This window comes from Arachis ipaensis, chromosome B5 (genome assembly GCF_059453495.1).
Source record: "Arachis ipaensis isolate K30076 ecotype BB chromosome B5, ASM5945349v1, whole genome shotgun sequence".
Classification (NCBI taxonomy): Eukaryota; Viridiplantae; Streptophyta; class Magnoliopsida; order Fabales; family Fabaceae; genus Arachis; species Arachis ipaensis.
Window position 1 is genome coordinate 139,665,935 of NC_142440.1, and position 21,533 is coordinate 139,687,467.

The 21,533-nt window shown below is 36.9% G+C and overlaps 1 protein-coding gene across 1 annotated transcript in view; it reads left to right on the forward strand.

Annotated features, from left to right (window-relative positions):
• LOC148565956 (uncharacterized) overlaps positions 1-20,005 on the forward strand; it is a gene marked incomplete at its 5' end in the record, with an annotated part of 45,714 nt that extends 25,709 nt beyond the window's left edge. The window contains 2 exons of the mRNA XM_088487566.1: positions 19,088-19,485; positions 19,559-20,005. Of these exons, the coding sequence (XP_088343692.1) occupies positions 19,088-19,485; positions 19,559-20,005 (845 nt within the window). The remainder of the gene's footprint in view (positions 1-19,087; positions 19,486-19,558) is intronic.
• Between the last annotated feature and the right edge of the window lie 1,528 nt (positions 20,006-21,533).

A 21,533-nucleotide genomic window follows, 5' to 3' on the forward strand; every position in this document is an offset into this window, starting at 1 on the left:
CTTATTTGTGGATAATAAAAAACTAATTCGTCTATATAAATATTTATCTCATTCTTACCCATTCTTATAATTATTAAAATCTAACAAATAAAATAAAATTTTAGAAATTTATAAATCAATAATCACATACATAATATAAAACAAAAAGTTTAAGAATAATACAATTCCGTTCAAGGATACTTCTTCGGAATTATAGCTCGGACACGTGCTTCCTCGGCAGGTCTCTTCTAACTCGAAAAGTCACTACAAGAAAAAGCAATATTTGTAACAAAAAAATTGTTACAAAAAATCGAAATTTTGAAACAAAAGGATTTTGTAACAAAAAAAGGGCCGTTGCAGTATGTCCCATTACAAAAAGTTTTTGTAACAAAAAACGGAACTGTTACAATTCAAAGTTATATTTTGTAACAAATTTTTCTGATACAAAAAACCAATAGTCGTTACAAAAGTAATAACAAATTTTGATCTTCAAAATATTTTTGGTGACAATATATTTTTTCCTATCATAAAATTTTGTTACAAAATGTAACTTGATTTTGTAACATTTTTTTCTTTAGTTACAAAACACTATTTATTTTGTAATAATTTTTTTAAATACAAATTACACATAATTTGCTAAATTATATTAGTTTTTTAATTAATTAATATATTAACTAATTTACTCAACAAGTCAACATTTATATAATATATAATAACATAGATAGTTCAAATATCTTTCATTTAACTAAGATTGTTTTATAAATCTTCAACATATAAACTATAAAGTACAAACTAACAAGACATATTGAAGAACCCTAATGAACTAGATAGATATATAGGACAAGAAAAACAAGAAATTATAAATCTCCAAAATATAAACTACAAATTACAAACTCCATCATGTTCATTCAGCTCCTTTCTCATGGTCATGGAGAAGCTTCTAATAAGTGCCACACGCTTGAAAAGACCACCAACCAGAGCACTCACAAGTCTCAATTCTCAATTTCGGTGTAATTGAAATCCATAGAAAGATGAGGAGATTTAACTTAAATAAAAAACTAATAGTGAAACAAATTTAAACAAATTCTGGCAGCATTTCAGCAGCAATTTAGCATATTTCCCAAATTCACTCAATCAAATCAATATCCATATGAATACAATAACAATTAAACAAAATTCACCTATTCATCCATATGAAATAAGCAACAAACAACTTGAGTGCACAATCTAAATTCATCATCATCATTGCACAAACTAAATTCACATAACAGTAGCAGTTCACAATTCGATTCAGAAAAGAAAAAAATTATTATCATCCAATCACAGATTTACAAAAATTCAAACAACATTCATGATCATTCAACAAACAATTAACAAAAATTTATTCCAAACACATTTAAAACAGTAAAATTTTTCTAGACTTAATTCCTCTACAAACTATGTTCAGCCTACCTAACAACCTAGAATCCACTACAACATGCATATTTAACTAAGTCTAACTAAGAAAAATTAACAGAATTAAATGAACTTAACAGAATTGAAAGAAAAATGCAGTAAATGACCTGGGAATGTAGAAGCAGAACAGGGAAAAGGGGACAGGAAGAAATGGTGGTGAGCTCTCTCTTTTCAAGTTCTCCCTCTCTGAGCTCTCTCTTTTCAAGTTCTCCCTCTCTCTCTTTCCAACTGAGAATCACATCCAGAGTAGCTGCCCAAGTGAAAAACAGAACCAGGATAAAGAAAAAGGAAAAACCATAAACAACCTCCTCATAATGTAAAAAGCTTGAAAGTAAACAAGTTTAGAAAGACTCTGGCCATTGATACTCTTGCATGTTAGACATTAATAGCGGCAGAAGAAATGGTTCCAAAACAGCGGTTAAAGTAGCAAGGTAGATGATTGCAATTTTTACAGAAACACATGCAACAATGATAGAATTAGCTATTGAATTACACTAGACAGTAATATATCTTCAGGTAAAATTTGCTATCCCCTATCTTGTCCAAGTTTCAATATGGCTGCTGTTATAAACACACTCAGCACCTTCTTGAAGACATCACCATTAAAAATTGCACTTGGATTCCCAGATCCATTCCATGCAACAATAATCATTGCCTAATCAAATATTAGCTATTCAGAAGTAGATCTTATTTTGCATTATATTAAAGGAAAAAACAATTAACGTAGAGGGAGAGTGACAACATAAATACATAACGCAATATTTATTACCTGTAAGCACAAAATGAAAAAGCTCCACATGCGAACAAAACTTTTGAAAATATGCCAAAATGACCTTACCTCCAGTGACGGCGAGCTCGACATTATGCAGATTTCTGCAGAAATTCTGCACAAAGTATTTCCAACAATCTCACATACCAAATCCTATATTCAAGCCTAGGATTCATCTAAAACTACATTTCTAACTTTCTTTTGACTAACCAAAGTTGCCCAAGAACTCTTAATTCAATATATCACAACCTAATCAAACAAACAGTTCAATAACCACCATCTGACATAAAAATTAGAACCAGAATTTCCAGCAATCCAGTCACAATCACGATCTTAACTCAAAATCGTTCTTAAAAACCAAAATCAGCATTACCAAGCGTCTTTAAAATCATCATTCAAACATATTTCAAACGAAGAACAAAACATGCTTTCACAATTACAAACACCCAATACATTTTCAGTAAACTTTCATACCAACATACACGTTCTTTTAACAAAGATCTCAAACCACATAAAACCACCAAGAGACGCAACCAATCACACATTTACTCTGCATCCAAAATCCATCATAAATCAAGCATTCATATATTTGCAATAATTCAGTAAATTTCTTAGGCATTCAAAGTTTAAAATATTTAATTTAATAAAATATCCCCTACCTTAGATAGTCAAAAACCACAAAATTAAGCGTGACTTCAACTTCGTTCCAACCCGCAGCAGCAGCAATAGCCTTAAATCAGATCAGCAGCAGCAGCGGCATCTTCTTCCGATAGTGGCTCCTCTTCCACTTAGCACACAGTAGCAAGGCTCTTTTCATTGATGGCTTGGACGGCAGAAACAACTCAGGGCGACGACGATGGACCTTCGGTGGTGGCGACAGCCCAGTAGCATGGTGACAGATCTACGGCGCGACACGAAAGTTCCTGCTTCGGGTTCCTCTTTGCGGGCTCCCTCTCTCTCTTCGGGTTCTTCTCAGGCGACGGTTGTGGCTTCTATCGATGGCACTAGGGCACGTCGGCGACGGTGACACCTCTCACGACGATCCCTAACAACAGTGACAAGGCGGTTCAGCGATGATGAAGGCACGGTGGTGATGCAGCAGAGGCTCCCTCTTCCACTGGCTCTCGCGCAATTCTCCCTTCCTCCCTGAACAGCGTCGATGGCGTCCCTCTTCCTTGGCGATAAGGACAGCGGCGGGGGCGAGGCGTGGGTCGACGGCAGGGCGCGGCTCCATCCCTCTCTGTTTCGCGAGCTCTCTCTTCTCCCTTTCGATTTCTTTGTGTGTGCGTGTAGGAAGCAAGAGTGAGGAACTTGAGTGTGAGTGCGTTGGTGAGGTTGAGAGTGAGTGAAGTGAGTCTGTGTGTGGGTGTATATCTGGAAAGAAGAGGACGGTGGTGAGTGAGTCATGAGGGAGGGTAAATGTGGCTCAGTAGAGAATGAACAGGTGGTAGAGGGAGGGTGTTACATCTGTGTATTTTAGAAATTGGGGTTAGGATTAGTGAATTAGAAATTAGGGTTTAGAATTGGGAATTTAGGGTTTGTGTAGAGCTTTAATTTAAAAACCAAATTCAATCAATATAATTAATTTTAAGAATACTACTTATTTCTCAAATTACAAATTATTTTTTATTAAACACTTCTAATTTAAAATTATAGATAAATAAATAAATTATTCATATTATTGATATAATTTTTTATTATTTTTTATTACTAAAATTTTAATTTTAATTTATATAAAACAACTAATTATAATACAAATTATACCTAAACATTAATTAACTTAAAATTAAAGAATTTATAAAAATCAAATTAACCATTCCAAATAAATTAATCTTTTAGAGCTCAATTTAATAAAATAAACTATAATTTATTCATAATAAAAATTACTTAGATTAAATTATATAATACTTTTATTACTAAATTTTAATTTCAAATCATATGAAATAATCAATTATAAAAAAATACACAAAAATCTTAATTACTTAAATTATATTTGTGTATCTTAGTTTTTTTCTTTTATATTTAATTATTGATTTTATATTTATAGTTTAATTAAATTTTTTAAACTTTCACAAATTAATTTTTATTTAACACTAAAAATTTGATTATTAATAAAAATTATATATTAATTTTTTAAAAGAATATAAAACTAATATTTACAATTCTTAAAAATTAATAAATATAGACAATATGTAAAATATTTTAATTTTTGAAACAAAATAAAATTATTATAAAAAGAATTATATAAACAATTTTTTTACTCTAAAGTGTTTAACATTTTGAAATAATTTTTTTGTTATAAAATATACTTATATTTTGTGACAAATTAAGTAACTTGTTACAAACAATGTTGAATTTTGTAATAAATTAATTTTTTGCTACAAAACAATTAAAGGTTTTGAAATAAAAAAATATTTTGTTACAAAATATTTTAAATTTTTGCAACGACTTTTTTTTTGTTACAAAATATTATAATATTTTGTAACAAAACACCATCTCGTTACAAAAACTAACATAATTTGTAACAAAATAAAACAGGTTGTTACAAAACATTATTCTTTTGTAACAATCACAAATTATTATTACAAAATACTATTTTTTTGTAACAATTTTAAATTTGATACAAATTTTTTGTTACAAATGTTCCATTTTCTTGTAGTGAGTGTCCTCGGAACTTGGATGACCTTGGCATGGAACCTGCAAAAGAGACTCCGACGCTCAAGTCAGTGATTTTTCTTAATAGAGAGAAAATAACTAAAAACAACAAGAGATTATTAGTGAGAGGTGTATTCTTTGCGTTTGCTCAGAAAAAGTGTGCCCTGAGGAGGGTTGGATGGTAAACTTATATAGGCCAGGGAGTCCTGATTTCCAGCCGTTGTGCTGAGCTTATTAATTGAATTTTTAGGGATATTATCCGGTGGTTTGTTTGGTCCGAGAATCTCGGTTTGTTGGTGAGTTCCGAAGATTACTTTTCTGTTTATGCTGAGCTCGGTCAAAGCTCTTGAAGTCGAGTATGTTGGTATGGATCACAGCCCCCAAGTTTGGCCTGTTAAAAAACAGGTTGAACTTCTTTATTCTCGGCTTCTGGAGCTTTTTATCTTTTACGAGACTATGTTGGAGCCCCCAAGGTCAACGTGTTTTTTTTATGGGCTTCAGGTACTTGGGCTTCGCATTTATGTGTGTTGCCCACTCTCTCGCTCTTTTTGTTTCGAGCAGGTAATCGATCGCAGGGTAGTGAATGTCTTGGGAGTTGGATTTGTCCCTTCAACTGCCTGTTAGTGTGGTGAACGTTTTGTCTTCTAAATGTTGGACTTATACCAAGGGACACATCATGACTAAAAAAGGTTAGTGAACTTCTTGTCTTGTACTTTTTGTTGTTTTGCTTGTTTCTTTGTTGTAATGGGGAGAAAGGAACAAGTTGTGGTTGATGAGGGTGATGTATATAGTTAGGTTGATGGTGATGTAAGGGGTCACATTTCTATTTTCAGTAGTGTTGAGTTGGTAAAACAGTTGAACGAGGCTAGGTGAGTGAGGAATGGTAGCGAGTTAGAGGTTAGGTTTTTACCATGTGATGAGAGTGATAGAGTCTGTGAGAAGAGGTCTGATTGGAGCTACTTATATATTTATACATGCATGTTAACTGAACTTGGTATGCATCTTTCCTTTATTGATTTCGAATGTGGAGTCTTAGCCTAGCTGAACTGCGCTCTGACGTAATTACACCCAAATTCATGGGCGTTTGTTCGAGCCTTTTAGTGCTTGATAGAATACCTAGAGTGTTACCCATCTCTTGGCTTTTTTTTTCTTTGTTCCAAGCTAAAGGAGTCCGTAGGGGTGGCTGGGTAAATTTGAGTGGTCATCCGGGTCATGGTGTGTTTAGTCTGTACAAACAATCTTTCAAAGACTTTAAAGAAATGTTTGTAAAGGTTCAGATTGTTGAGGATTTTTATCCATTCTTTTTGGATTCCTTGCTTGAGGAAAGATTTTCTGTTGATGAGCGGATAATTTATACGCTTTTTGGCATTGTTTTTAGTATGTTTTCAATATAAATTAGTTAGTTTTTATTACATTTCTATTAGTTTGTAAATAAAAATCACAATTCTGGACTTTACTATGAGTTTGTGTCTTTTTCTGTAATTTCAGGTATTTTCTGGCTGAAATTGAGGGAGCTGAGCAAAAATCTGATTCAGGCTGAAAAAGGACTGCTGATGTTGTTGGATTCTGACCTTCCTGCACTCGGAATGGATTTTTTGGAGCTACAAAAGTCCAATTGGTGCGCTCTCAATTGCGTTGGAAAGTAGACAACCAGGGCTTTCCAGCAATATATAATAGTCCATACTTTGCTCAAGGATAGATGACGTAAACTGGCGTTAAACGCCAGTTCCATGTTGCAGTCTGGCATCAAACGCCAGAAACAGGTTACAAATGGGAGTTGAACGCCAGAAACAGGTTACAACCTGGCGTTTAACTCCAAAAACAGTCTAGGCACGTGAGAAGCTTTAGTCTCAGCCCCAGCACACACCAAGTGGGCCCCAGAAGTGGATTTCTGCACCATCTATCATAGTTTATTCATTTTCTGTAAACCTAGGTTACTAGTTTAGTATTTAAACAACTTTTAGAGGTCTATTTCGCAACTCATGACATTTTAGATCTGAACTTTGTACTCTTTGACGGTATGAGTCTCTGAACTCCATTGTTGGGGGTAAAGAGCTCTGTTGTGTTTCGATGAATTAATGCAACTATTTCTGTTTTCTATTCAAACACGCTTGTTTTTATCTAAGATGTTTATTCGCACTTCAATATGATGGATGTGATGATCCGTGACACTCATCATCATCCTCAATCTATGAACGCGTGCCTGACAACCACCTCCGTTCTACCTTCGATTGAATGAATATCTCTTGGATTCCTTAATCAGAATCTTCGTGGTATAAGCTAGAATCCATTAGCAGCATTCTTGAGAATCCGGAAAGTCTAAACCTTGTCTGTGGTATTCTGAGTAGGATTCAGGGATTGAATGACTGTGACGAGCTTCAAACTCACAAGGACTGGGCGTAGTGACAGACGCAAAAGGATCAATGGATCCTATTCCAGTATGAGTGGGAACCGACAGATGATTAGCCGTGCAGTGACAGCGCACCTGGACCTTTTTCACTGAGAGGACGGATGGTAGCCATTGACAACGGTGATCCACCAACACACAGCTTGCCATAGGAGGAACCTTGCGTGCGTGAAGAAGAAGACAGGGAGAAAGCAGAGATTCAGAAGACAAAGCATCTCCAAAACTCCAACATATTCTCCATTACTGCAGAACAAGTATTTAATCCATGCTCTTTTATTCTTCACAATTCATACTGATAATTATAATTGATTTCCTGACTAAGATTTACAAGATAACTATAGATTGCTTCAAACCAACAATCTCCGTGGGATCGACCCTTACTCACGTCAGGTATTACTTGGACGACCCAGTGCACTTGCTGGTTAGTGGTACGAGTTGTGAAAAGTGTGATTCACAATTCGTGCACCAAGTTTTTGGCGCCGTTGCCGAGGATTGTTCGAGTTTGAACAACTAACGGTTCATCCTGTTGCTTAGATTAGGAAGATTTTGTCTTTTGGGTCAGAGTCTTTTACTTTTTTTCAAAAATCTTTCAAAAGATTTTTATTTTTCTTTATTAATCTGTGATTTCTCTTTGAGTCTTTTATTATTGTTCTTGTTAAAATTTTAGAATCCTTATTTTCTTTTTCAAAAATAATTTTTGGAAATTTTATTTTTTTTTACTAATAATTGAATTTCTCTATCTGTTTGAGTTTAGTTTTTTATTTTAAGTTTGGTGTCAATTGAATGTCTTTATTTTCCTTTAAAATTTTCGAATTAGTGTTCATTGTTCTTTCTTGATCTTCAAGTTGTTCTTGTTTATTTTCCTTGTTTGATCTTTAGTTTCTCTTGTTCTGTGTCTTTTCTTGTTTTTCTTATGCTTTTTCAAAATATCAGTTTCCAAGGAAAATTTTATTTTTTTATACAATATTAAAATACGTTAAATTTATAGCTCAATTGGTTAGAGCGTTGTGCTTATGCTCTTGGTAATTGGCTATCTTCTTTTTAAAATTTTTTCTAAATAATTTTTCTTTGATTAAATCTTGTGCCAAACTTTAAGTTTGGTGTTTTCTTGTTAGCTTTTCTTTTCTTTTCGAAAAATTTATGTAAGTTTTCTAAAAATTTTAAGTTTGGTGTTCTTTCTTCATGTTCTTGTTGTTCTTGTGAGTTTTCAAGGTGTTCTTGAGTTTTCCTTGTGTCTTGATCTTAAAATTTTTAAGTTTGGTGTTCCTTGGTGTTTTCCCTCCAAAATTTTCGAAAACAAGGAGCATTAGATCTAAAAATTTTAAATCTTGTGCTATTTTATTGTTTTTCTCTTTCCTCATTAAATTCAAAAATATATTTTCTCTCTATTTTGAAGCAAACTTTCGAAATTTACTTTTAAAATTCAGATTTTTATTTCAAAATTTAAAATCTTTTTCAAAAAAAAAATCATATCTAAAGTTTTTCAAATCTTCTTAATTAAGTAATTATTTTAGTTTTAAATTTTTGTTCTTAATTTTTGAAATTTATATTTAACTTCTAATTATTTTATTTTATTTTATTTCATTTTTTTATTTATTTATTCATTTTTTTTAAAAAATTTAAAAATATATTATATTTGCAATTCACATCAATTTCCTTTTCTCCATCATGGACCTAAGTGGAAGTGAACAGTCCAGAAGGACTCTGGGGTCATATGCTAACCCCACTACTGCTTCATATGGGAGCAGTATCTGTATACCCTCCATTGGAGTCAGTAGCTTTGAGTTGAATCCTCAGCTCATTATCATGGTGCAGCAAAGTTGCCAGTATTCCGGTTTTCCACAGGAAGAACCTACAGAGTTTCTGGCACAGTTTTTACAAATTGCTGACACAGTACATGATAAAGAAGTAGATCAGGATGTCTACAGATTATTAATATTTCCATTTGCTGTAAAAGATCAAGCTAAGAGGTGGTTAAATAACCAACCTAAAGCTAGCATAAGGACATGGAAACAGCTGTCAGAAAAATTCCTGAATCAATACTTCCCTCCAAAACGGATGACACATCTAAGGCTGGACATCCAAGGCTTTAAACAAGGAGATAATGAATCTCTTTATGATGTCTGGGAGAGATACAGAGAGATGCTAAGAAAATGCCCCTCTGAAATGTTTTCAGAATGGGTGCAGTTAGACATCTTTTATTATGGGCTTACAGAGAAAGTTCAGATTTCTCTAGACCACTCAGCTGGTGGATCTATACACATGAGAAAGACAATTGAAGAAGCTCAAGAGCTCATTGATACAGTTGCCAGAAATTAGCATCTGTACCTAAGCAGTGAATCTTCCATGAAAGAAGAGGCTAAAACAGTAACTGCTGAACTCAGTCCTGCAGAACAAATTACTGAATTCAATCAGCAATTAAATTTTCTAACAAAATAGCTGGCCGAATTCAAGGAGATATTACAAGATACAAGAATGGATAATATAAATATGGAAGTACAGTTGAAGCAAACAGAACAGCAGTTATCAAAACAAATAACAGAAGAGTGCCAAGTAGTTCAATTAAGAAGTGGGAAAACATTAAATACCTCACTTCAGGGCAGCAGGAAGCCAAGAAATGAACAAACTGCTATTCAAAATCCCTCTGAGGACAGTAAGAGCCCAGAGAGGAATAACTCTGGCGTTTAAACGCCAGAGACAGGCAAGGATTTGGCGTCAAACGCCCAATGGAAGCTCAGTTCTGGCGTTCAAACGCCAGGAACAAGTAAGGAGTTGGCGTCCAACGCCACTCCAGCTTCTAACTCTGGCATTCAAATGCTAGTGAGGGATCAGACACACACAAGTGCTGATAACAACCCCTCTAAAAAGGCTCCCTCAACCACCTTTGTAGGAAATAAACCTACAACAACTAAGGTTGAGGAATACAAAGCCAAGATGCCTTATCCTCAAAAACTCTGCCAAGAGGAGCAGGATAAGCAATTTGTTCGCTTTGCAGACTATCTCAGGACTCTTGAAATAAAGATTCCATTTGCAGAGGCACTTGAGCAAATACCTTCTTATGCCAAGTTCATGAAAGAGATCTTGAGTCATAAGAAGGATTGGAGAGAAACCGAAAGAGTTCTCCTCACTGAAGAATGCAGTGCAGTCATTCTGAAAAGCTTTCCAGAAAAGCTTAAAGATCCCGGGAGCTTTCTGATACCATGCATCTTAGAGGGTAATTGCACCAAGACAGCTTTATATGATCTTGGGGCAAGCATCAACCTAATACCTGCATCCACTATCAGAAAGCTTGGTTTAACTGAAGAAGTCAAACCAACCAGGATATGTCTCCAACTTGCTGATGGCTCCATTAAATACCCATCAGGCGTGATTAAAGACATGATTGTCAGCGTTGGGCCATTCGCCTTTCTCACTGACTTTGTGGTGCTGGAAATGGAAGAGCACAAGAGTGCTACTCTCATTCTAGGAAGACCTTTCCTAGCAACTGGACGAACTCTCATTGATGTGAAAAAAGGGGAAGTAACCCTGAGGGTCAATGAGGATGAGTTCAAGTTAAATGCTGTCAAAGCCATGCAGCATCCAGACACACCCAAAGACTGCATGAAAGTTGATCTTATTGACTCCTTGGTAGAGGAGGTTAACATGGCTGAGAGTCTCGAATCAGATCTGGAAGACATCTTTAAAGATGTTCAGCCTGAGTTGGAGGATTCAGAGGAACTAAAAGAACTTCTAAAACTTCCTTAGGAAGAGGAAACACCTCCTAAACCCGAGCTCAAACCATTACCACCATCCCTGAAATATGCATTTCTGGGAGAAGGTGACACTTTTCCGGTGATCATAAGCTCTGCTTTAAATCCACCGGAAGAGGAAGCACTAATTCAAGTGCTAAGGACACACAAGACAGCTCTTGGGTGGTCCATAAGTGACCTTGAGGGCATAAGCCCAGCTAGATGCATGCACAAGATCCTATTGGAGGATGATGCTAAGCCAGTGGTTCAACCACAGAGGCAGCTAAATCCAGCCATGAAGGAAGTGGTGCAGAAAGAGGTCACCAAGTTACTGGAGGCTGGGATTATTTATCCTATTTCTGATAGCCCCTGGTTGAGCCCTGTTCAAGTTGTCCCCAAAAAGGGAGGTATGACAGTGGTTCATAATGAAAGAAATGAACTGGTTCCTACAAGAACAGTTACAGGGTGGCGCATGTGTATTGACTACAGAAGGCTCAATACAGCCACCAGAAAGGATCATTTTCCTTTACCATTCATACACCAAATGCAAGAGAGACTAGCAGGTCATGAATATTACTGCTTTTTGGATGGCTATTCAGGTTACAACCAAATTGCAGTAGATCCTCAGGACCAAGAGAAAACAGCATTCACATGTCCTTCTGGAGTGTTTGCTTATAGAAGGATGCCTTTTGGTCTGTGTAATGCACCAGCAACTTTTCAGAGGTGCATGCTCTCTATCTTCTCTGATATGGTAGAAAAATTTCTGGAAGTCTTCATGGATGACTTTTCAGTATTTGGAGACTCATTCAGCTCCTGCCTTAACCATTTAGCACTTGTTCTGAAAAGATGCCAAGAGACAAACCTAGTTTTAAACTGGAAAAAATGTCACTTTATGGTGACTGAAGGAATTGTCTTTGGGCATAAAATTTCAAACAAGGGAATAGAGTTGGATCAAGCTAAAGTGGAAGTAATTAAAAAATTACCACCACCTGCTAATGTTAAGGCAATTAGAAACTTTCTGGGACATGCAGGATTCTACAGGAGGTTTATAAAGGATTTTTTAAAAATTGCAAAACCCCTGAGCAATCTGCTAGCTGCTAACACGCCATTTGTGTTTGACACAGAGTGTCTGCAAGCATTTGAGACTCTGAAAGTTAAGCTGGTCACAGCACCAGTTATTTCTACACCAGACTGGACATTACCATTTGAACTAATGTGTGATGCCAGTAATCACGCCATTGGTGCAGTATTGGGGCAGAGGCATGACAAGCTTCTGTATGTCATTTATTATGCTAGTCGTGTTTTAAATGATGCCCAGAAAAATTACACAACCATAGGAAAAGAATTGCTTGCAGTAGTTTATGCCATTGACAAGTTTAGATCATACTTGGTAGGATCAAAGGTGATAGTGTACACTAACCATGCTGCTCTTAAATATCTACTCATAAAGCAGGATTCAAAACCCAGGCTTATAAGATGGGTGTTGCTTCTGCAAGAATTTGATATAGAAATAAGAGACAGAAAAGGGACAGAGAACCAAGTGGCTGATCATCTGTCCCGGATAGAGCCAATAGAAGGGGCGTCCCCCCCCCTCTTTTGAGATCTCTGAAACCTTTCCGGATGAGCATTTATTCGCCATTCAGGAAACACCATGGTTTGCAGACATTGCAAACTATAAAGCTGTAAGGTTCATACCCAAGGAGTACAGCAGGAAACAAAAGAAAAAATTAATTACTGATGCAAAGTACTACTTGTGGGATGAACCCTATCTCTTTAAGAGATGTGCAGACGGAATAATCCGTAGGTGTGTGCCTAGAGAAGAAGCACAGAAGATCTTATGGCATTGCCATGGATCACAATATGGAGGCCATTTCGAAGGTGAGCGAACAGCCACCAAGGTCCTTTAATGTGGCTTCTACTGGCCTACCCTCTATAGAGATTCCCGAGAGTTTGTAAGTAACTGTGACAGTTGCCAGAGAGCTGGTAATCTGCCTCATGGTCATGCCATGCCTCAACAAGGGATCTTGGAGATTGAGTTGTTTGATGTATGGGGAATTGACTTCATGGGGCCTTTCCCACCATCATACTCAAACACTTATATTCTGGTGGCAGTTGATTATGTATCAAAATGGGTGGAGGCCGTTGCCACACCCACTAATGATACTAAAACAGTGTTGAAGTTCCTCCAGAAACATATCTTCAGCAGGTTTGGTGTCCCTAGAGTACTAATCAGTGATGGGGCACTCATTTTTGCAACAAACAGCTTTACTCTGCCATGGTCCGGTATGGGATTAGCCACAAGGTGGCAATTCCATATCATCCACAGACAAATGGGCAAGCTGAAGTCTCTAACAGAGAACTAAAAAGAATCCTGGAATGGACTGTAAGTACCCGTAGAAAGGATTGGGCAAGAAGCTTGGATGATGCTCTGTGGGCTTACAGAACAGCATTTAAGACTCCTATAGGGACCTCTCCATACCAGCTTGTGTATGGTAAGGCCTGTCATCTGCCCGTGGAACTGGAACATAAGGCCTACTGGGCAACCAGATTCCTGAACTTTGCTGCCAAATTAGCCGGAGAAAAAATATTACTCCAACTAAATGAGCTAGAGGAATTTAGACTCACTGCTTCCGAAAATGCCAAGCTTTATAAGGAGAAATAAAAAAGGTGGCATGACAGAAAGCTGTCATCAAGAGTCTTTGAACCAGGACAAAAGGTTCTGTTGTTTAACTCTAGGCTCAGGCTATTCCCTGGGAAACTAAAATCCCAGTGGAAGGGACCATATGTGATTACAAGTGTATCACCATATGGTTATGTGGAGCTTCAAGACATTGATTCTGATAAGAAGTTTATTGTTAATGGACACAGAATCAAACACTATCTTGAAGGCAATGTTGAGCAAGAGTGCTCAAGGCTGAGGCTAGTTTAAAAGCTCAACAAAGTCCAGCTAAAGACAATAAAGAAGTGCTTGCTGGGAGGCAACCCAGCCATTGGTAAAACTTTTTCTGTTATTTTGCCCTACTCTTCATTTTATTTATTTCTAAAGCATATAAGTTCAATGTTAATAAGGTAAAGAGTCAATTGCATAGGTTCACAGGGTTACAGAAGGATTCAGCACACAAAATAGAGAAAAAGAGCTCACTGGCAAAAAAACACCAGTAAGAGGCACAACTGGGCGTTTAACGCCAGTAAAGATAGCCATCTGGGCGTTAAACGCCAGAAAGAAGCAGCTTCTGGGCGTTTAACACTAGATTGACAGCATCCTGGGCGTTCAGAAAAACGCACAGTGACAAAGGGGTTTCTGGCGTTTAACGCCAGCTAGAAGCAACAGCTGGGCATTAAACGCCCAGACCAAGCACCAACTGGGCGTTAAACGCCCAAAACATGCAGCAGTTGGGCGTTTAACGCCAGGATTGTGGGGAGTAGGCAATTTCGTTTTCAATTCAAATTTTTTTTCATTTTTTATGTTTCAATTCATGATTTCTTGCACAAACATGTTACAAATCCTAATTTTTTAAATCCTTTTTTTTTCAAAAAGATATCAAATGTATCTTAATTCATAAGCCCTTTAATTTTTCTTAATCCTCTTCAAATTATTTTCAAATCCTTTTCAAAACAAATCTATCTCTTTTCACTCTAAAATCTTTTCAAATCATCAATATCTTTTTCAAATCCTCACATCATCTTTTTCAAAATTCAGATTTATCTTTTTCAAATATCTTTCATATCTTTTCAATTTTAAATCATATCTTTTTCCTATCATACTTATCTTTTACAAATCATATCTTCTATCATATCTCCTTCAAAATTTTCGAACCCACCCTCCCTTTTCCCTTTAAATCCTAATTCGGCCTCCCCCTCTCCTCCACAAGTTGCGCTTGGCTCTCCTTCTTTCCCTCTCCTTTCTTTTCTTTTGCTTGAGGACAAGCAAATCTCTAAGTTTGGTGTGTTTATCCGTGATCACTAAGCCAATACCCACTAAGATCATGGCTCCCAAGGAAAAACAAACCGACTCAAGAAGCAAGAAGGAGAATATTTCAAAACCACTTTGGAATCAAGGGAAGTTCATAACCAAAGAACATTCAGACCATTTTTACAAAATAATGAGTCTAAGGTCAGTGATCCCGGAAGTTAAATTCGATCTGGAAGAAGATGAATATCCGGAGATCCAAGAGCAAATTCGAAACAGGAGCTGGAAAGTCCTACCTAATCCTGAAACAAAGGTGGGAAGAAATATGGTTCAGGAATTCTATGCTAATCTATGGCAGACGGACAAGCAGAGAATAGATGGAACCGCATTCTATGACTATAGAACTCTGGTCAGAGGAAAGATTGTTCACACCCACCCTGACAAAATAAGGGAGATCTTCAAGCTGCTTCAACTGCAAGATGACCCAGACTCCTTTCATAGGAGAATGATGAGATCAAACCTGGGATTGGACAAAATCTTAGAGGACATATGCCTCCCTGGAGCCAAGTGGACAACCAACACAAAGGGTGCCCCGAACCAACTCAAGAGAGGAGATCTCAAACTAGTTGCCAGAGGCTGGCTGGACTTCATTGGGCGCTCTATACTGCCCATTAGCAACCGCTCTGAGGTCACCATCAGAAGAGCAGTGATGATTCATTGTATTATGCTAGAAAAAGAAGTAGAAGTTCATCAGCTGATTGCTTGTAAGCTTTACAAAATTACAAACAAGAACTCCAAAGATGCTAAATTGGCTTATCCAAGCTTAGTCTCTCTGCTATGTAAAGATACTGGAATAAAAATGGGAGTAGATAAGTATATCTCAGTTGAGCAACCAATCACCAAAAAATCTATGGAAGGACTACAAGTGTAGGACGACCCCATCAAGAGAAAAGCAGAGGAGCTCCTCCCGAAAATCCCTCAAATTGAATACTGGGAGTGCCTAGAAGCATCTATCACCAAGTTGCAAGAAGCTGTGAATCAACTGAAGGAAGAACAACAAAATCAAAACAGCATGCTATGCAAACTGCTTAAAGAACAAGAAGAGCAAGGGCGTCACATAAAGGAACTAAAGCGCCAGAAGCTGTCTCTTGAAGGACCAAGCACCCCACAGACTAAAGAAGCATCTACCTCCCAAAATAAAGGTTGTTGAGTCCTAACTCTGAGATAACCTTTTATCTATTTTAAGAGTATATGAGTATTAGAGTTAGAGTCATTTATTTTTAAGTCCTTAATTTCCTGTCTTTTATTATTAAGTGTCTGCTTTTATGCCTAATTTATATCATTAAATAATAAATAAAGATTAGAGTCTATGCCTTAAAGTTATGAATATCCTATGAATCCATCACCTTTCTTAAATAAAAAATATTTTAATTACAAAAGAACAAGAAGTACATGATTTCAAATTCATCGTTGAAACTAGTTTAATTATTTTGATGTGGTGACAATACTTTTTGTTTTCTGAATGAATGCTTGAACAGTGCATATGTCTTTTGAATTTGATTGTTTATGAATGTTAAATATGTTGGCTCTTGAAAGAATGATGAAAAGGAGAAATATTATTTGATGATCTGAAAAATCATAAAATTGATTCTTGAAGCAAGAAAAAGCAGTGAATACAAAAGCTTGCAAAAAAAAAATAGAAAGAAAAAAAAAAGCAAGTAGAAAAAAGCCAAAAGCTCTTTAAACCAAAAGGCAAGAGCAAAAAGCCAATATCCCTTAAAACCAAAAGGCAAGGGTGATAAAAAGGATCCAAGGCTTTGAGCATCAGTGGATAGGAGGGCATAAAGGAATAAAATCCTGGCCTAAGCGGCTAAACCAAGCTGTCCCTAACCATGTGCTTGTGGCGTGAAGGTGTCAAGTGAAAACTTGAGACTGAGCGGTTAAAGTCAAGGTCCAAAGCAAAAGAAGAGTGTGCTTAAGAACCCTGGACACCTCTAATTGGGGACTTTAGCAAAGCTAAGTCACAATCTGAAAAGGTTCACCCAGTTATGTGTCTGTGGCATTTATGTATTCGGTGGTAATACTGGAAAACAAAGTGCTTAGGGCCACGACCAAGACTCATAAAGTAGCTGTGTTCAAGAATCAACATACTAAACTAGGAGAATCAATAACACTATCTGAATTCTAAGTTCCTATAGATGCCAATCATTCTGAACCTCAATGGATAAAGTGAGATGCCAAAAATATTCAAGAGGCAAAAAGCTACTAGTCCCGCTCATCTAATTGGAGCTAAGTTTCATTGATATTTTGGAATTTATAGTATATTCTCTTCTTTTTATCCTAATTGATTTTCAGTTGCTTGGGGACAAGCAACAATTTAAGTTTAGTGTTGTGATGAGCGGATAATTTATATGCTTTTTGGCATTGGTTTTAGTATGTTTTCAGTATAAATTAGTTAGTTTTTATTACATTTCTATTAGTTTTTAAATAAAAATCACAATTTTGGACTTTACTATGAGTTTGTGTATTTTTCTGTAATTTCAGGTATTTTCTGGCTGAAATTGAGGGAGCTGAGCAAAAATCTGATTCAGGCTGAAAAAGGACTGCTGATGTTGTTGGATTCTGACCTCCCTACACTCGGAATAGATTTTCTAGAGCTACAGGAGTCCAATTGGCGCGCTCTTAATTGCGTTGGAAAGTAGACATCCAGGGCTTTCCAGCAATATATAATATTCCATACTTTGCTCAAGGATAGACGATGTAAACTGGCATTCAACGCCAGTTCCATGTTGCAGTCTAGCGTCAAACGCCAGAAACAGGTTACAAATGGGAGTTGAACGCCAGAAACAGGTTACAACCTAGCGTTGAACTCTAGAAATAGCCTAAGCACATGAGAAGCTTAAGTCTTAGCCCCAGCACACAACAAGTGGGCCCCAGAAGTGGATTTCTGCACCATCTATCATAGTTTATTCATTTTCTGTAAACCTAGGTTACTAGTTTAGTATTTAAACAACTTTTAGAGGTCTATTTCGCAACTCATGACATTTTAGATTTGAACTTTGTACTCTTTGACGGCATGAGTCTCTGAACTCCATTGTTGGGGGTGAGGAGCTCTGCTGTGTTTCGATGAATTAATGCAACTATTTCTATTTTCTATTCAAACACGCTTGTTTTTATCTAAGATGTTTATTCGCACTTCAATATGATGGATGTGATGATCCGTGACACTCATCATCATCCTCAACCTATGAACACGTGCCTGACAACCACCTCTGTTCTACCTTCGATTGAATGAATATCTCTTGGATTCCTTAATCAGAATCTTCGTGGTATAAGCTAGAATCCATTGGCAGCATTCTTGAGAATCCGGAAAGTCTAAACCTTGTCTGTGGTATTTTGAGTAGGATTCAGGGATTGAATGACTGTGACGAGCTTCAAAATCACAAGGGCTAGGCGTAGTGACAGACGCAAAAGGATCAATGGATCCTATTCCAGCATGAGTGGGAACCGACAGATGATTAATTGTGCGGTGACAGCGCACCTGGACCTTTTTCACTGAGAGGATGGATGGTAGCCATTGACAACGGTGATCCACCAATACACAGCTTGCCATAGGAGGAACCTTGCGTGCATGAAGAAGAAGACAGGGAGAAAGCAGAGATTCAGAATACAAAGCATCTCCAAAACTCCAACATATTCTCCATTACTGCATAACAAGTATTTAATCCATGCTCTTTTATTCTTCGCAATTCATACTGATAATTATAATTGATTTCCTGACTAAAATTTACAAGATAACCATAGATTGCTTCAAACCAACAATCTCCGTGGGATCGACCCTTACTCACGTAAGGTATTACTTGGACGACCCAGTGCACTTGCTGGTTAGTGGTACGAGTTGTGAAAAGTGTGATTCACAATTCGTGCACCACCTGTTTTCTGGTCTCCAGAACCTAAGCAGATTTTAGACTGTGAGAATAGAGTGGCTAGCGAAGAGTATGTTCTGCATTTTTTAATGAGTGCAATGTCCTCGTCTTCTTTGCTTTCTATTTCTAATTTGCTGGAGCTTGAAGGGGATATGGAGGCGATGTAGGAGTACCTAGGTAATTTAGGTGCTGTGTGGTTTATTTTGTGTTTTTTGCTATTTTGCTGTAGCTTTATTTAGTTTCTTTGTTGCGCTGTAGGTGAAAAAGCTCCCACGCTTACTACTGCAAACTTGAAGGCTTTTGTTTCTAAAGCCAAAAAGAAGGAAAAGGATGAGTCATCTACAAACTTTGTTAAGGACAGTGAGGGAGGTGGGGTGAAGCAGGATGGAAGTTTTAAGAGGAAAAGGGGTGATGGTTCGTCAAAGGTAGTTGATCTTACTAACGTAAAGGAGGGTTCTGCTATCTTTACTGCTGAGGAGATTAGTGCAGCATATGAGAGTCAGATGGTTCTTCATGGTTACAAAGAAGGTCCTCGAAATTCTCTCTGGTCCTCTTACTATCCGTTCATAGCTGTTGCTGATGAAGTTGCCCAAGTGGATGCTGATGTTAAGATCATCCACGATGCTGGGAAAGTTGGGGTTGCCCACTATCTACAGGTAGCTTTGCTTGTTACTTGTTCTTTGCCTTTAGTGTATCTCTTTTTTAAATGACTTGTTATTTTTTCTTTAGGTGATTGGAGCAAGGCTTCTGTCTATTGGCCGGATTTTCGAGTTGGATGCTATTTTAGATGGTGACCAGGTTGCTGCTATAAAAAAATTGAAGGAGTCTTTGGATGAGAGAGACTTACGAGTGGAGAAGCTTAAGGGCGAAGTGAGGAGTTTGAAAGAGAAGCTCAAAAATTCTGAGTCTGGGCTGCAGAAGGTCAAGGTCGACCTTGAGTCTAAAGTAGAGGAAGCCGAGAAGACTAGAGCTCGTATTCTTGAGTTGGAGGAGGAGGTCCTTTCTGCTTTTACTCTTGGATTTGATCGTGTTGTTGTGCAAATAGGAGTTGTTGCTCCTACTGCTAATGTTAGTAAATTGGATGTAACAAAGATCGTTAGTAATGGTCAGTTGCTTGATGATGAGGCTCTGTCCAATAAGGAGGACGAGAGTGTTTCTGTTGGGAAAGCAGATTGAAACGTTTGTTAGGCTGTGTTTTTTGTAAAGTTGTTTGTTTTGGAAGTTTGTGATAGACTGTAATTGACTTTTGATACACTATGATTTTGTAGGGTTTGTTGGTAACCTTTTTGATTTGTAAAATGCATATGTTGGATTTTGATTTTGTATTTCTATTAGCTAACAAGATTTGTACACGTGGATGACATGGGTGTGAGGGACCTCATTAAAACCTCTCCCAGAAAAATCCTGTGTGGGATAAAAAATTGAGAGTAGGAAAAAGAGTGCCTCCTCTTGTCCATATCATTTTTATGACAAGTAAAACTTCAAAGATGAAACATTCTGAATTCCAAGGACGTCTCCATCCTCAAGTGTTTGGAGTTTGTATGCTCCTTTTCTGACAACCTTTATAACTCGGTAGGGGCCTTCCCATGGTGCTGCTAGTTTGCCATGTATGTGAGGCTTTCTTGCTTCCTCTGTTCATCTGAGGACGAGGTCTTGCTCGGCAAACGTTCTTGGTTGTACCTTCTTATTATATTTCATTCGTATTATTTCCTGCATTGCTAATTGTCTTATTTTTTCTTTGTCTCTGTCTTCGTCAATTGTGTCGAGCTCCATTCTTCTGATGTCATCATTTTCTTCTGTCGAAGTAGGATTGCTGCAAGGTGAGGATACTGAGATTTTGACTGGGATCATGGCATCCGTCCCATATACCAATTTGAATGGTGTTTCTTGTGTTGTTATTTGTATTGTGGTGTTTGGTGCGGAATTTATAACCCACAAACTAACCGGCAAGTGCACCGGGTCGTACCAAGTAATACCTCAGGTGAGTGAGGGTCGATCCCACGAGGATTGATGGACTAAGTAACAATGGTTAAATGATTTACTTAGTTAGACAAACAGAAAATAGTGTTTGAAAGTTTAAAAAGCATTAAGCAGAAGACAGGAAAATAAATAAGTTGGGAATAAAATATGGAGAAGGCAGTTAAGGCTTCAGAGTTATCTATTTTCTGCATTGACTTTTCTTATAACTATTTTAATCATGCAAGATTTAATTCATGGCAAACTATATGTGACTAGACCCTAATTCCTTAGACCTTCCTAGTCTCCTCTAACTTTCATCAACCGCCAATTCCTTGGTCACTTAATTCCACTTAGAGGGTTAAGTTCAATTCTAGTTTATATGCCACAAAAATCCTAATTACCCAAATATAAGAGGATTATATGTCACGTATCCCATTAAATCTAGATAATTAGAAATTTAGGAGAATATGTTTTCAAGCTGTTGTTCAAGTAAAGAGCTTTTCTAAGTTATACAATAACTCAATTAGAAGAAGGGTCATACTTCCGTTCCACCCAAATTCATAAGATAAAGAACGAAAACAATTCTTAAATTATAAATCAGTTCATGAATTAAAATAAAAAAATAATAGTATCAATCCATACAATAGACAGAGCTCCTAACCTTAACAGTGGAGGTTTAGTTGCTCATGATTCAGAGTGGAAAACTAGAATTTTAAATTGGGCTGAGATGGAATGGAATAATCCT